This window comes from Mytilus edulis, chromosome 5, assembly GCF_963676685.1.
Source record: "Mytilus edulis chromosome 5, xbMytEdul2.2, whole genome shotgun sequence".
NCBI lineage: Eukaryota > Metazoa > Mollusca > Bivalvia > Mytilida > Mytilidae > Mytilus > Mytilus edulis.
The window spans coordinates 79,839,934-79,856,006 of NC_092348.1; the positions used below are offsets into that span (position 1 = coordinate 79,839,934).

At 36.1% G+C, this 16,073-nt stretch overlaps 2 protein-coding genes across 2 annotated transcripts; both read right to left on the reverse strand.

Annotated features, from left to right (window-relative positions):
* Positions 1–7,086: 7,086 nt before the first annotated feature.
* Positions 7,087–8,491, reverse strand: LOC139525260 (uncharacterized). Its single transcript, XM_071320459.1, has 2 exons — positions 8,030–8,491; positions 7,087–7,833 (listed from the first exon to the last, which is right to left on the reverse strand). The coding sequence occupies exons 1-2, from the start codon at positions 8,489–8,491 to the stop codon at positions 7,087–7,089; spliced, it is 1,209 nt and encodes a 402-aa protein (XP_071176560.1).
* On the reverse strand, positions 8,260–13,467 carry LOC139524539 (plectin-like). The gene is made up of 2 exons (XM_071319384.1): positions 13,287–13,467; positions 8,260–13,070 (listed from the first exon to the last, which is right to left on the reverse strand). Exon 2 carries the CDS (start codon positions 12,778–12,780, stop codon positions 11,449–11,451), a length of 1,332 nt encoding a protein of 443 aa, XP_071175485.1. The 5' UTR covers positions 12,781–13,070; positions 13,287–13,467; the 3' UTR covers positions 8,260–11,448.
* Positions 13,468–16,073: the final 2,606 nt, after the last annotated feature.

The window sequence follows — 16,073 nt, forward strand, 5'->3', positions numbered from 1 at the left end:
ATTGAGCCGTGCATGTATTTTATTGCAGACAAAATCGATAAACAAAGGTTCTTATGCAAATTGTGCAAAAGACTTTATTTGAAAATGGCTAATTGTGTACAGATTATTTTCTCTACAATCTTATTCGCACTCGATCATTTTTTATTATGCTTGGTTGCTGCGGAAATTTAATTTTAATTAGATTGATTTCTTCTATGACGATGATTTTTGTCTAGTCGATTAATTGAGAAACTGTTAGTCAAAACCCGAGTATTAACATTACGTGGCATTGTCTTTTGGCATATTGGAAATGCAATAATAATGCATGTAGTATTGTTTACTTAATAAATGCCGTAAACAAAATGTTAGATTTTCAAATAAAAGACATATGAAATGTTAACATATGTTTATATCATTGTTTTTTATATTCATTAATTTCCTTTTGGAGTAATTTATATATAATTAATATATATAAGAGCAGTTCTATTACGGTTGTGGCATGTTATCTATTTTTGCATGAAGATATATTTCTGGCAGAACACTGCATGGAGTGTGATACGGAAAAATGATTCCTACAATGCGTTAATTGACAATATTACGACATTTCCATTGGTTATTCTTTATATCAATGGTTACTACAAAATTTAAAGACAAATAACGTGTCGTTTATTGCAACTGAGATTGTTTTTAACAATACGCAAAACACGCACTCTTTTCACCTGCTAAATCATCTTTTTATTAAATGTTATTGCACTCTGAAGCGTACAAATATTTTTAAAATGACGCTAGAACAGGACATACTGGTATGTGCCAAAACTATATAACAAACCATGTGATAGTCCTAATTCAATAAGTCACATTCAAGGAGAAGATAGCGTGATTGTGGTTACGATAATTGGAACATACCCGTCGAATATCAATTCAAAATATTAAAACATTGCAAAAAAGTTAAAAATATCTATTTGTAAATAATGAAATCAAACATTTCTTTAATTGTATATTTCGAATACGAAGACTAGTTATAATGATCAATATTGCGATTGATAATTTATCTGATGACGATTTTGGCTTCAATTATGTATGTTTATGTCGTGTACATGTATTATCTTAACTCCTATACATTTCTAGGACTATGACTGGTTAAAAGCGTGGAGACCATGTATATTGAATATTAGGTAAGTAGGGAGTTGGGGCTTATTTCAATACACGGTAAGTAGTGGAATTACGACTTTGGCACTATTTGATTATTTAAATGTATTGAAAGTTCCATTTAATTTTTTTATATCAAGGTTGTCGATATTAAATTGGTATTGTTGACATTAGTTTTGTTTTGTACAGACCAATGGGAGCAGGTTCTTAAAATTCAACACTTTAATATAAAAATAAGAAGATGTGGTATGATTACAAATGAGACAAGTCTAGTCTTATTTCAACAAATTAAAATAGTCGGTACGATAAATTCGTTCGTTACATAGTGTTCTAGTGACCTTATATTATTTGTACAATAATTACGTGTATGATGCAAGTTGAGTGTCAACTGATATGCATAGATATCAGAAGAAGTAAGTTTGAAATACAAATATTTTAAACATTTCGTGAACATATCTTATTACAACTATAAATCATATAATAATTTGTTTGCCTCTTTAATTTATAAGTGTTTAATAGAAATTAATCAATTTTAAAAATATAACAGAGGGATATATATATAAGACGATGTAGTATGAGTGCCAATGAGAATACTCTCCATCCAAGTCACAATTTGTAAAAGTAAACTATTATAGATCAAAGTACAGTCTTCAACACAGAGCCTTGGCTCATAACGAACAGCCCCAAAACGACTAGTGTAGACAATTATCAAAGGTACCAGGCTTATAATTTAATACTTTTTAAACATGAAATTTATAAAAATAACCATATAATTGATATTCATGTTAACACGGAAGTGCTGACTACTGAACTGGTGATACCCTCGAGGATGAAACGTCGAGCAGCAGTGGCATCGACCCAGAAGTGTAAATAGTTATCAAAGGTACCTGGCGTTTTATTAGATACACCAGACGCGGGTTTCGTCTACATAAGACTCATCAGTGACGCTCAGATCAATAAAGTTATAAAACCAAACTAGTACAAAGTTGAAGAGCATCCAGGACTGAAAAATTCTAAAATTTGTGCCAAATACGGATCAAGTAATCTATGCCTGGGATAAAAAAAAAATCCTTAGTATTTCGAAAAATTCATACTTTTGTAAACATGAACTTTCAAACGAAAAAAACCCTACTGTCTTATCTTTATTAAAACAAGGACGAGAAACACTTATGAACTTCATCAACACACGACAACTACTGAACATCAGATTCATGATGCATGTACAAATGCGTATTTACAGTGTAACACCAACATACGAATAAACAACCCAGTCAATGTTTCACAATCAGTTCAAGTACGGATCAGACGACTTTACTTGTATGTAAAGATAAAGACACTGAAAAGATCCCAATAGTGAGCTGAGAACTCGACATGTCGTACTAAACGATAACGGTAAAACTGTGGCTGTCTATTTTAGTAGTATTTATTATACCAATGATTCTGCGCCAGATGCTTATTTCGACAACAAATGAATCTTCAGTCATGCTCGAGGCCAAAATATTTAAAAAACCAATACAAACGTTGAGGAGATTTTGAACTAAAAATGACAAAATGTATCGCAAGAAACTGACAAGGAATCAGACCGCTGTTTGACAGAGATAAAGATCTAGCCCTTACTTTAAAATAATGTTCAAAATTTTGTAACAACCCATTTAAATACATAATATCCGTATCTCTAAAGAACTGGCTACTAGACTGGTGATATCAACAGTCCACTAGCAGAGGCACCGTCCCAATTGAAGTATAAACAGTAACGGTACCAATTTTTCTGCACCAGATGTGCATATCGACAACAAATGTCTCTTTAGTGATGCTTGAGGCCAAAACATTTGAAAATCCAAAAAGTATTAAAATATATCGAAGACTGCAACCGTTTTCCCTCATTACTGTGTTGAAACAGTTTTTGTGTGAGGCGCACATCCTGTTGACTAAGTCCTGTAAATATGAACATGAACGAAATTAACTGAGATATGTAAACGCGTATCTGGCCAAACTATACCAACAGAAAGGGCGATGCAATGATTGAATTTAAAAAAATAAATAAATCAAAGGACGATAACTGTGTCCTCAGACCAAATGGCTGATTAAGTAGTTTATTTTTTTACATAGGATTAAATATTGCATTGAGAGCACGGTTCATGATTAAAAGTGGCGTTTCAATTTTAATGAATGTTTTCCTCAATTTTTTATAAGATAAATAAATAAAGCATTTATTAATTATATTAAATTTTGTACGATTATTTACGTTTGAAGTTGGATTCATAACAAACTGGACATATATATATATATTACAGTTAATTGCTATTAATAAGTATTGCAATATGCATTTTGTTTAAATTAATTATCAGTATTTAGTTCTGATATAATCTTAAATCAATCCTAATTCTATCTCACTTTGATAGTTTTTCATATGTGACGTCATGCTGTTTCTAAATTTCATAAATTCAAATGTGGCATAACGTTTGTACCTTTTCGCCATCGTATGTGACGTCACATTTTTGTAATTACGTTGACGCCTGGACTGATTCGGGTGTGTCTATTCTGTGTTAAACTTTAATAGCATTATGTATTCGGGTTTAGTTTTCTGTAATTAGTTAATACTTCAGTTTCATTATGTATATCTCTTTCATATTCATTTGTTAAAATTTACTGTTTGCAATTGCATGAATTGTTCTATATAATAAGGATGTTCTTATCCCGGGCATAAAAAAAACAATGCCGTATTTGGCAAAACCTTTTCAACTTTTGATCTTCAGTGCTGTACAACTTTGTACCTTTTTCACTTTCGATCTTTTATATCTGGGCGTTATGTATTCGGGTCTAGTTTTCTGTAATTAGTTAATACTTCAGTTTCTTTATGTATATCTCTTTCATATTCATTTGTTAAAATTTACTGTTTGCAATAGCATGAATTGTTCTATATAATAAGAATGTTCTTATCCCGGGCATAAAAACAATGCCGTATTTGGCGAAACCTTTTCAACTTTTTATCTCCAGTGCTGTACAACTTTGTACTTTTTTCACTTTCGATCTTTTATATCTGGGCGTCACTTGTAAGTCCTGTGTGGACAAGGCGCGTTTTTGGCGTATTGAATTTTAAACCTGATGCTTTTTGTTATCTATTAATCATGTTTTTCTTTGTCTAATATGTTCTCCTATTTATTTGTATTGTAGTCCTGTAATATTATGTTGTCATTTCAATGTTATATTTAACTTTGCCATTAAAGTGCGAGGTTTGGCATGCCACAAAACCAGGTTCAACCCAAAACTTTTATTCCCCTTTAAAAGTGTCCTGTACCAAGTCAGGAAGATGGCCATTGTTATATTATTGTTCGTTTCTGTGTGTGTTGCATTTTAACGTTGAGTCGTTTGTGTTTTCTCTTATTTTTGAGATATTGAGATCAGACGTGGCACGGTACTTGTCTATCCCAAATTCATGTATTTGGTTTTCTTGTTATATTTGTTATTCTCGTGGTGTTTTGTCTAATGCTTGGTCCGTTTCTGTGTGTGTTACGTTTCGGTGTTATGTCGTTGTTCTCCTCTTATATTTAATGCGTTTCCCTCGGTTTTAGTTTGTTACCCCGATTTTGTTTTTTGTCCCTGGATTTATGAGTTTTGAACAGCGGTATACTACTGTTGCCTTTATTGTGCACCAGTTTCGTAAGAGTATAACGTAGACATCAGGAAGTAATCTAATGATCATAAGAGAAACTCATTCTTGCATAGTTAATATATTTAATAATAGTACGGAAGGACATGTATTTGTTTTGGTGAAACACGTGTGTTGGTTTACATCTTCACGTGTTTTTATAATACCTATAATGTTTACAATGGATTCCATATAAGGACGATATTTGTCGCATTACTGTGATCGAGCCAGCATGACTGGTCTTTGTGTCTCAGTAATGAATGAGAATAAGCCGTAGTGTGCTTAAAATGAACTTTGAAACGAACTGTTTGATTTAAATTTATTATACATTGGTTAATAAAAAAAGTATGCTACCCTCACAAGGAGAGCTCATTTCTGATACATGTGTTGAGTTTAATTGTATAAATAGTTTAAGTTCGTTTATTTCTGGCGAATTAGAACATAACTAGAAAATTAGAAAAATCGGATATGGTTGAGAATATAGCAAAGTGGTCTCGACCAATGAAATTGTAGAATTTGGTGTCTCTTAATTGTGAAGAATGAATGTAAATCATGTTCTTAGTAAGGGATTATCCTATTATGAAGACCCACTTGCAGTTCAAAACGAAGAGTTTTATATAAACGAGTTACAACAGCCCTGAAGCACATTTACCAGATTGAAGGGATATATCACAGTGATTGGATTTGACTAAAAAAAAAAAGTTTACTGATGCAGTAAAATTTGTGCCCATAATGTTATGAAAATAAATAGTTCAAGTAGTGTACCTAAAAAATTAACAATAGAGAATAATTATTTCCGATATTCCGATTAAAAAAAGCAGAAATTAGATTTAAGTTTAAGACTTTTAAAGGCATTTTATTAGAAAATTAAAAAAAAGTATTGGCTGAGGAGTAAAATTTGTTGTAACTGAAATTAATTCGTTGATTGAAACTGTAATTAAAAAAGGATAATTCCTCGTTCAAATATTATAAGATTTACATTCATACTCACGGTCAAGAAATATATACTTTGTACTGCTGTGTCACCCTACATCTTGTCTAAAACACATTATTTTTAATATCCCCCCCCCCAAAAAAAAAGTCCTAACATCACTTAAACTAGCCCATAAATGAAATACTACAGGATGAAGTCATGCATCAATTATAAACAATTAATTTACACCGACAATAATACAAATTATTGAATACAATCAGTCGGCCACAGACCACAATTAATTCCTCTATCAGTTCTTTATAACGTTTTGCATCATTTAAAAAAATTGCACCATGCACTTTTGTCAAATTTTGTGTGTGTGTAATGTGTAGTCCTTATGCTGAGCCGGACTCAACTAGTTTAACCAGGTGACTGTATCGCAATCTCGGCAAATATATAAAAAACACAACTTGTTTTGAAATCGTAATTATAGTATTCCACCAGAAAGGTTTACATAGTAGTCAGTAGATTGGTAAACTGAAAGAAATAAAAATACAATATTTTACAATGTGTACGAATTAAATATGAACTTTAAATATAAGATTATTAATCAAGTCAAACGAAAGTAGAATGTACAGTTCTTTTCTCGGAAATAAATAACTTACAGTTCGTATGTATTTATAAATCACTTATCTAAAAATAACGGAGTTAAACAGAGTAATTTATCACAGTTAATGACATTGAATTAGGAACAGAATACTCCCCGTCTGATGTCTAACTGACTAATATATCACACACTTGAATATCTGATTATATAAATCCAAAGTATCACTACAATAATAATTATACACAGTCATTTTCGATGAGAAGAATCATGTCCACGATCGGTCGTCTGTAGACGGATTTTTTTCCATTTACGACTATTCGTACTTCTCCTTTCCGGACATGTTTGTCGGAACCTTTGAACGATTTTATAATAACTTCTATGGGCCATTGAGTGCGGCAAAGGTTTTTGTCCTTTAGGAGAATGACGTCTCCGTTGATAAGATCACGGCGATCTTCGGTCCATTTTCGTCGTGGTTGTAGTAACGGCAGGTACTCTTTCCTCCAACGGGACCAGAAAACACTGGCCAGAGCCTGTACACGTCTTCATTCGGCTAGACAAAGATCCCGTTTGTCGAATTCTCCAAGCTGATCTGAAGTGAAGATGTAATCGGTCTTTTGTGTCAATAACATAGCTGGTGTTAAGATAAGCGGGTTCTCAGGATCTGTTGATAATGGTACCAGAGGTCTTGAATTAATTATTGCTGAAACTTTGTATTTAACATGTCATGCGTTAGACTCCTTCAAGCGGCGTTGATAAGCATAGAATCAAGTATTCTCCTTGCGATACCTATCATTCTTTCCCAGGCTCTACCCATGTGGGACGAATGTGGCGGATTGAAGATCCAAGTTGTACCAGAATTATAAAGAAAGTTCTTGAAGGGTCCATCTTCGACGTTGATTGAGTCAATCTTAAAAGATCATCGATTGCGCCAATAAAGTTTGTTCCACGGTCGGATCGGAAAATCTTAACTTGACCTCTTATAGCGGCGAATCTTCTGACGGCGTTTATGAAGGCTGAAGAGCTCATTTCCTCGATTAGTTCGATGTGAACAGCTCTAGTCACTAAGCATGTGAAAAGAATTGCCCAACGTTTTGAGTTTGCGTATCCACCACGTGTTTTACGTGAAACAATTGTCCAGGGTCCAAATGTGTCTATTCCAACGTTGGTAAACGGAGGTGACGGTTCAAGACGGTCCTCTGGCAAATCAGACATGATTTGGCACTCAGTTTTATCTCTTAGTTTGCGGCAAGTCACACATTTGTGAATGAAAGAAGAGATCAAGCGTTTAGCTCCGATGATCCAGAATCCTGCGGAACGAATCGCTCCATATGTGAAGTGGCGACCTTGATGTTTTATCTTGTCATGGTAGTGTCGGACTAATAATATCGCTATATGATGGCGTCCAGGGACGATTAATGGTTTCTTTTCACGGAGGTTTAAGTCAGATTTGGCAATACGGCCTCCTGCTCGTAACAGTCCTCGTTCGTCCAAAAACGGATTAAGGTTAGCTATCGGGTTCCGCTTATGAATTTGTTCCTGACATTTAATGCAATCTATTTCATCTCCGTAAACTTCATATTGAGCAGATATTGAGATGAAATTTTCGGCCTTCGAAAAGCCTTCCGGAGAAGTCACTGGTGCTGCCTCTTTTGACCCGTGTAAACGGGAGAAACGTTCTAAAAAGGCTATCGCTCGCACAAGTGATGTCCAGTTGGAGAACTGTTGAATCTACCTTTACGCTCCAGTGTGTCAAATGAATATCGTGGGCTGGTACGGACCTTGTTCCCGAATCAGCGGGATTACGGTTAGTTGGTACGTAATTCCATTGACTTGGAGAGCTAAATTTCCTTATTTTCTCTACTCTATTGGCGACATAGATAAAGAACCTTCTTGTCTCATTACTGATGTAACCTAAGACCACTTTACTGTCTGTGTAGAATTTCACGGTGTCTAAATCTAAATTATTCACAATGGTTTGTGTAATCTCAACTGCTAATACAGCAGCAGATAATTCAAGTCGTGGAATAGTGTGACCACTCGTTGGTGCAACTTTAGCTTTCCCAAGAATGAACCCTATGTTAGGTTCACCACTACTGTCGGTCGTGCGTAGATATGCAACAGCTGCTATGGCTTTTTCTGATGCATCAGAGAAGACATGCAACTCCTTTGTGGCTGTTTTGCTGAGATACGGCATGTAAGTATGTGCAATGTACTTACGTGCAATGCGCAATGTTTCGATAGCATTTAAAGTATCTATCCAAGATTTCCACTCAGCTGCTGTGTCATGAGAGAGAGGTTGGTCCCAATCGACGGTTTCTGATACTATTTTCCTGAATAGTAGTTTCCCTTTTATAATCACAGGAGCCAAAAAATCCAAGAGGATCGTAAAGACTGTTTATCGTCGATAAAATTCCTCTTTGAGTTATTGGTTTGTTTTCAGATGATAATTGAAAAAGAAGTTGTCAGTGTTTACATCCCAACTGAGTCCAAGGCTACGTTGTAAGGGTTTGCTGTCGCATTCTAAGTCTAAATCTTTAAGATTTGGAGCCAAATCACTGGCATGAAATGCAGACATAACTTCCGCACAATTAGAGGCAAACTTGTGAAGGCGTAAGTTTCCATATTTTGCTAATCCTTGCTGTGTGTCCTTCATGAGCTAAACAGCTTCCTCTTTAGTAGGACATGACGTAAGACCGTCGTCGACGTAGACGTCTCTTGTAACAAAGCTAGTCACGTGACTACCGAACTCTTGTTCTGATACCTGAGCTGCTTTTCTGAGTCCAAGCGTAGCAACGGCAGGGGACGGACTATTTCCAAAAACATGAACTCTCATGCGGAATTCGACAAGGTTCTCTTGTAGGTCGTTGTTTTTATGCCATAAAAATCTCAGATAATTTCGGTGGTCTTTTCTCACTACAAAGCAGTGAAACATGTGTTGAACGTCTGCAGTTACTGCGACCATTTCTTTCCGGATTCGCAGCAGTACTCCCAAGAGATCATTGGTCAAGTCTGGACCTGTTAGCAGGACGCTGTTGAGTGAAACTCCATTACGGAAGAATCAAACACACCTCTTATCTGATCGGGTTTCTTCGGATGATAAACACCAAACAATGGCAAATACCAGCACTCCTCATGTTCGTGCAATGGTGGAGCGAGCTCTGCATGATTATTGTCTAGGATCTTACTCATAAATGTAAGAAAGTGTTCCCGTTTAACTGGGTTTCTATTCAGACTGGTGTCTAACATATTAGCACGATGAAGAGCTTGTTGTCTGTTGCTTGGCAATGACTGTCTTGGTACTCGGAACGGCAACGGTGCTACCTAACTTCCTTCCGAGTCTCTCACAAATTCGTTGTCCATCTGTTTAATAAACATTTTGTCCTCATATGACTGTCCAGGCTTATCATCGTCCATTGTTTTTTCAAAGAGTGGCGATTATAAATCTTTCTTAATGGGGTCTGTGTAGTGTTCCCGAATGTCAAATTTGCTTGTACATGGTCGAAACGTTGAAGGTTGTCCTGTAGGTAAAATGTTAGTTATTTTGACATTTAACTCAAGAGGCACATGCTGCTTGTTAATGAAAGTTTTTCCTATCACTACCCAACCCAGTTTCAATTGTTGTGCATATGGAGTTCTGGTTGGTCCTATGGGTTGGTCAAGGACATGGTGTGCCTCTATAAGGTCTCTGCCAATTAAGAGAATAATTTGGCAATTTTCCTCTATTGGTGGAATGCTACCCCTAAGTTCTTTTAAATGAGGGTAATGCATTGTTACTTCAGGAGTAGGTATTTCGTCCCTATTATTGGGAACATGATCACATTCAATCAGTACAGGAAGGTCAAACTTGTCATTACCATTGATTGATTCCATGACGAAACCTCTTCCTCTTTTCCCGGAATTGACTACTTTGCCGGAGCATGTTGATAGAGTATAGTTCTCTGGTTTATCTTTGACGTCGAAAAGATTAAAGAATTCGGGCGATGCTAGTGACCGGTTGCTTTGGTCATCAATGATGGCGTACATGCGAATAACTTTGTACTGGTTATCTTTGTGATAAACATTCACAGGAAGTATATTAGCACACGATTTCCCGCTATATGTATCTTTGCAGATCTCAGTACAGATAGAGTTAACTGGGGTTAACTTAGTTTCAGCCGATTCTGTAGGCTCCCCGCCGTAGGCTTGCTTAGGTGAGCTAGACTGAGAACTTGCAGGTTGCTGTGGTCTAGTGATGTGAAGTGCGGTAGTATGTTGTTACTCCCACATTATTTACAACTTATGCGTGCATTGCATTCCCTGCTCCTGTGTGTGGTAGAATCGCAACACTTGTAACAGACATTGCTTTCTTTCAAAAGACCTTTATGTTCCTCTATTGAGTTGGTTCGAAACGCTCGACATTTATTTAAGGAGTGCTTTGTATTGTGCAGAATACAAAGACCTTGTTTGCTGGCGTCTCCAGATTGCTGCCCAACCGCTGTTTTATGAGCACCAACTTTAGTCTTGGGGCAAGACGTAGCCCTTGGCGCAGCACCTTTTGTATTTGGTGTGGCTTTTGACCCAAAGACGAACCCAGGATCATTCTTCGTTTTGCTTATTTCCCTGATGAATGCAGAGAATTCTGTGAAAGGTGGAAAGGCAACTTCATATTTTGACTTGTATCTTGTAGCCCTCGTTATCCACATTTCTTGGAGTCCGTACGGTAATTTTTCAACAATAGGATTTATCCCGGAAGAAGAGTCAAAATATGCTAGCAAACATCCCAGCTTGGGATTTTCCTTGTGATATTCTATTTCTGATAGAATGTCTGATAGTTAATAGAGACGTGCGTTGTCCCTATTCGTCAAGGTTGGGAATTTGGCAAGTTCACTCATGAGAGATGCTTCCAACATTTCTGGAGCACCATACCGCTCGTCAAGCCTCTCCCATAATCTTTGTATACCTAGGGTAGGATTGTTGGCGTTCGACACTCTTATGCTAATGGCATGTTTAGCAGACTCTGGACCGAGCCACTTGATCAGTAAATCGATCTGTTCTCAGTCAGAGACTTCATCAGTTACGTTTTTAAAGCTTGCTTTCCAAGTATGGAAGGATTCTGCCCGATCGTTAAATCTTGTTAATCGGGAGAAAAGCAGGTCCTTACGCAAGAGGAATCTAGTTATCTCCGATGTAAGGTTGATTTGATGCTGGGATCTCTTCTATTACGCCTTGTTTTTGGTGTGAAACAGAGATCTCTTCTATAACGTCTTGTTTTGTGTGTAAGACAGGGATCACTTCTTTAACACCCTGTTTTTGGTGTTCAGCAGGGATCTCATCTGAAAGGCCTAGTTTTTGTGTGCCGGTTACTAATCCCAGATCTGTGATTAAGGTAACTTCCGGTGACTTAGTATCGGAAGGCAAGACAGCAGATGTCTGTGACAGTAAGTTCAGTGCCACGGATGGCACGAACGCTGGTGCTTCATGACTCAGCTCAATCTTAACAGGAATTTGTTTTTTCTTTTGAGGTCCTGTTACTTCCTTTACAGCAGTTGATACAGGAAGTTTATTGACGAAATCTTGCACACGCTGGAGCGGGTCTTCCTTTTCGTCAGGGAGATCGCTAAACGCTTGGCTGTCATCGTATTCCAGAATACGAGCCTCGGTTTCTGCGGCTGCAGCCTCTTTGCGTGCTTCTAGAAGGTTTAACTTGACCTTCAGCTCGGATTTTTCTCGGCTTACACGTGCAGACTTGATTTGTGATTTTCTGCGTATGGCCTCTTGTTCTGCCTCATGTTCCATTTTAGCCTTTGAACGTGCGGCTTCTTGTTCCATTTCAGATTGTCTGAACAGGGCTGGTTCCTCTAACATTGCTTCTTGTTGTAGGATAAGTGAATGTTGTTTAACAAAGCCTATTTTTGATTTAGCGGCCTCTGCTTTGGCACGCTTCCTCCGTGCTAGGCTTGACATATCCGATACGTTAGAGCTACCACTGTGTGAGGTTTTCTTACCCTTTGAGCCTGAGGTCTTTGTTTTAGTTGATTTAGCCTTACTGAGGGCAAGGCGATGCTCGTGAAGAGATTCCATGGCCAGTTCCACTTTGGACAGACGAAGATCCAATGTGAGGTTACATGCGTCTATCTCTTTTTGACTGTCCAACGTTCTGGTCCTTTTTAGGAAGTCCAGATATTCGTCTGCGTGCCTACGATAATTTGTACAGGCTTTTACAAGATTGTCCTGAAAGACTTGCTGAAGTTCATTGGGAGGTGTGGTGATTTCCAATAACTGGGTTGTTATATCTGACCAAAGGGCCTCTAGTTCCTCACAAAACTTGTTACGTTTTTCTGTGTAAACTCCTTTACCTTTTTCTGTGAGGTCACGCACTCGCCTAGTCTCGACATTTTCATCTGAAAGTGTTGTATTAGACGGATTTTGTAGTAGTTCTAGATCTGGGACATTTCCCTCTGGGGGCTGAACCTCTTCTTGCTGTTCCGCGTGACTGGGATCCATGATGGGAATCGGCAATGTTTGTTCAACGTTGTTGGTTTGCTGCCTAGGACGCACAAGCTGTGTTGCGTAGTGTCGATGCAACAGCTACGAACGATGCTCCGTTGTATTTCCTGACCAGGAGATGTGTAGACAAGTTGTTGTCAATTTACTATGCTGAGCCGGATTCAACTAGTTTAACCAGGTGACTGTATCGCAATCTCGGCAAATATATAAAGAACACAACTTTTTTTGAAATTGTAATTATAGTTTTCCACCAGAAAGGTTTACATAGTAGTCAGTAGATTGGTAAACTGAAAGAAATAAAAATACAATATTTTACAATGTGTACGAATTAAATATGAACTTTAAATATAAGATTATTAATCAAGTCAAACGAAAGTAGAATTTACAGTTCTTTTCTCGGAAATAAATAACTTACAGTTCGTATGTATTTATAAATCACTTATCCAAAAATAACGGAGTTAAACAGATTAATTTATCACAGTTTATGATAGAATCAAACGTACTTGACAGTGGTATGTCTCGATTTCCTCAGAAAGTTAAAATGTCGTCCATTTTCCATGTGTTGAAATATTGAAGCGGACGGTGTCACAGAAATTAAAGGTAGTCGATAAAAACGGTGATTTAAGAAATCGGTCCAGTTCAATTTGTTCCGGATAAATATGAAAACAAATAATAAACATTGAATGTGGAACAGAATAGTCCTAGTCCAAATATATATCCAAAATTCAAAAAGATTGAACCCAACACTTTTACGAATTTAGCCAATACACATCCATACCCCTATTGACAAGTCAAGAGATGTTCCGAAAACTGTAAATATTACCTTTTTGCACTTGGCCTAATCACTCATTCCATATCAAAATCAGTTTAAATACAACATCCACAAATTTCTATCACTTCTCTTCTTTCATTTGCACCCCAAAAAATCTAAGAAATAAGTGAGGAAGGGAAAGACAAAAAATAAGGAAAAATACACTCTTATTAAAAGGAACTATATTCGTGGACAACGAAAAGCGGGGTCATTAATTGTGGTCTTGGGTCAGTCAAGAGATCATTTGCGCCTTGAGCACTTTGCAATATTCTAAATTTGTAAGAGAATGATAATCCCTTACTTCATGATTAGAAATCGCTATCGCTCGTTCTTAACCATGAAGAAAAGGGATTATCATTCTCTTACATATACTTAGACTTTTTAATTTTGATAATTTAAATACCATGGTTAAATAAATCTAATAATCCACTGGTATCAAGGTAAATGAATTCCTCATTGTTACCAGGATTACAATCTATATTTATCTTTTAAAACATATTTCTAAGACATGTCTCGAGTACAAAGGCACGATAACAACAGAGTAGTGAATGCGATTAGTTATTTATATTATTATAAAAGATGCTTAAATTAACTGCGTCAATATTTGTAAGTTCAATAGGAAGTTTCGAGATTTGAACATCGGTAAACATTAACCTTAATTTCACAAGTAAAAACGTGTTTCTTGGCAACATCCAAGAGTTTAACAATATTTCTTAGATCACAAATTTCCAAACACGATACAAAAAAGTAGTTAAAATCCTTTATTATGATAGTCGACTGCAATTTAGTTAGGTACACTCAGTTCTATTTCAGACTTTTTCAGTATCGTTGTAAATGCTATTGGATAAAATGTGCGAATGTTTTATCTAATTTTCTTCATGTGTTTAATATTTTGAAACATTACCAATCATTTCCTATGCTTGGTGTAGTGTTTAAGCTGACCATTATATATGTGTACTTACTTTTAGATAAGAACGTATCACAATAGTATCATTTCACAAAGACAAATCGACAGATCTTCATTTATGCCGATAACTAGAAAAAGGAAAACTCTGAAGTGCAACCAAAACAAACGTCAACATACATAGAAACCAGCTATTTGATTAAAAATGGTAAATTAATCCTGATAGTTTTTATGTTTCACGTATACTAGTAGTAGAAAATTCAGTTTACTTACATTTTAAATTATCAAGTGCGTTATTAAAGAGATATTTAGTCTATTTGAAGAATACACAGATCATAATTTTACTACAGATGCGTAAATGATAAGACATGCATGTAAAATTGAGAATGGAAATGGGGAATGTGTCAAAGAGACAACAACCCGCCCAAATAAAAAACAACAGCAGAGGGTCACCAACAGGTCTTCAATGTAGCGAGAAATTCCCGCACCCGGAGGCGTCCTTCAGCTGGCCCCTAAACAAATATATACTAGTCCAGTGATAATGAACGCCATACTAATTTCCAAATTGTACACAAGAAACTAAAATTAAAATAATACAAGACTAACAAAGGCCAGAGGCTCCTGACTTGGGACAGGCGCAAAAATGCGGCGGGGTTAAACATGTTTGTGAGATCTCAACCCTCCCCCTATACCTCTAACCAATGTAGTAAAGTAAACGCATAACAATACGCACATTAAAATTCAGTTCAAGAGAAATCCGAGTCTGATGTCAGAAGATGTAACCAAAGAAAATAAACAAAATGACAATAATACATAAATAACAGCAGACTACTAGCAGTTAACTGACATGCCAGCTCCAGACTTCAACTAAACTGACTGAAAGATTATGATTTCATCATATGAACATCAGGCACAATCCTTCCCGTTAGGGGTTTAGTATCATACCATCATAACATATATGAGAAGAACATAACCCGTGTCATGCCAACAACTGTTTTTTGGATTAAATGTGTTTAGTTCCGATGCAAAGACCTTATCAATGACTCAATATTAACGCCAAAATATGCAATCTTTAATGACTTGACAACAGTATCGTAATTATATCCCTTCTTAATAAGTCTATTCAAAGGTTTTGTAAGTTTCTGAGGTGAATACTGACACCTTTGTGCTTTATAAAGAATATTACCATAAAAAATTGGATGTGAAATACCTGAACGTATTAAAAGTCTGCATGTTGAGCTATATTTACGAATAATGTCTTTATACCGATGATAAAATTTAGTAAATGTTTTGACTAGTTTGTGATATCGAAAACCCTGGTGTAATAATTTTTCAGTAATACATAAATTTCTCTCGTTAAAATCTAAAACATTGTTACATACACGAGCGAATCGTAAAAGTTGAGATATATAAACACCGTGTAAATTATGTGCCAATTTTGTTCAATAGGAAATGGTATACACATCGATGAAGCACATGCAGATAGACAAACAAAATCAAGTACAAGTAATTTACCTCACTAGTTAATTGACAAGCAGATGTGAGACACGGTTGTCTAAGATAACAACAATAATA

What these genes read in the sequence shown, in the direction of transcription:
- LOC139524539 (XM_071319384.1), bottom strand. Translation starts at nt 12,780, where the DNA reads ATGGATCCCAGTCACGCGGAACAGCAAGAAGAGGTTCAGCCCCCAGAG.
- LOC139525260 (XM_071320459.1), bottom strand. Translation starts at nt 8,491, where the DNA reads ATGCCGTATCTCAGCAAAACAGCCACAAAGGAGTTGCATGTCTTCTCT. An exon ending in TGACACACTGGAGCGTAAAG is followed by an intron (nt 7,834 to 8,029) that starts GTAGATTCAACA and finishes ATTAAATGTCAG; the next exon opens with GAACAAATTCATAAGCGGAA.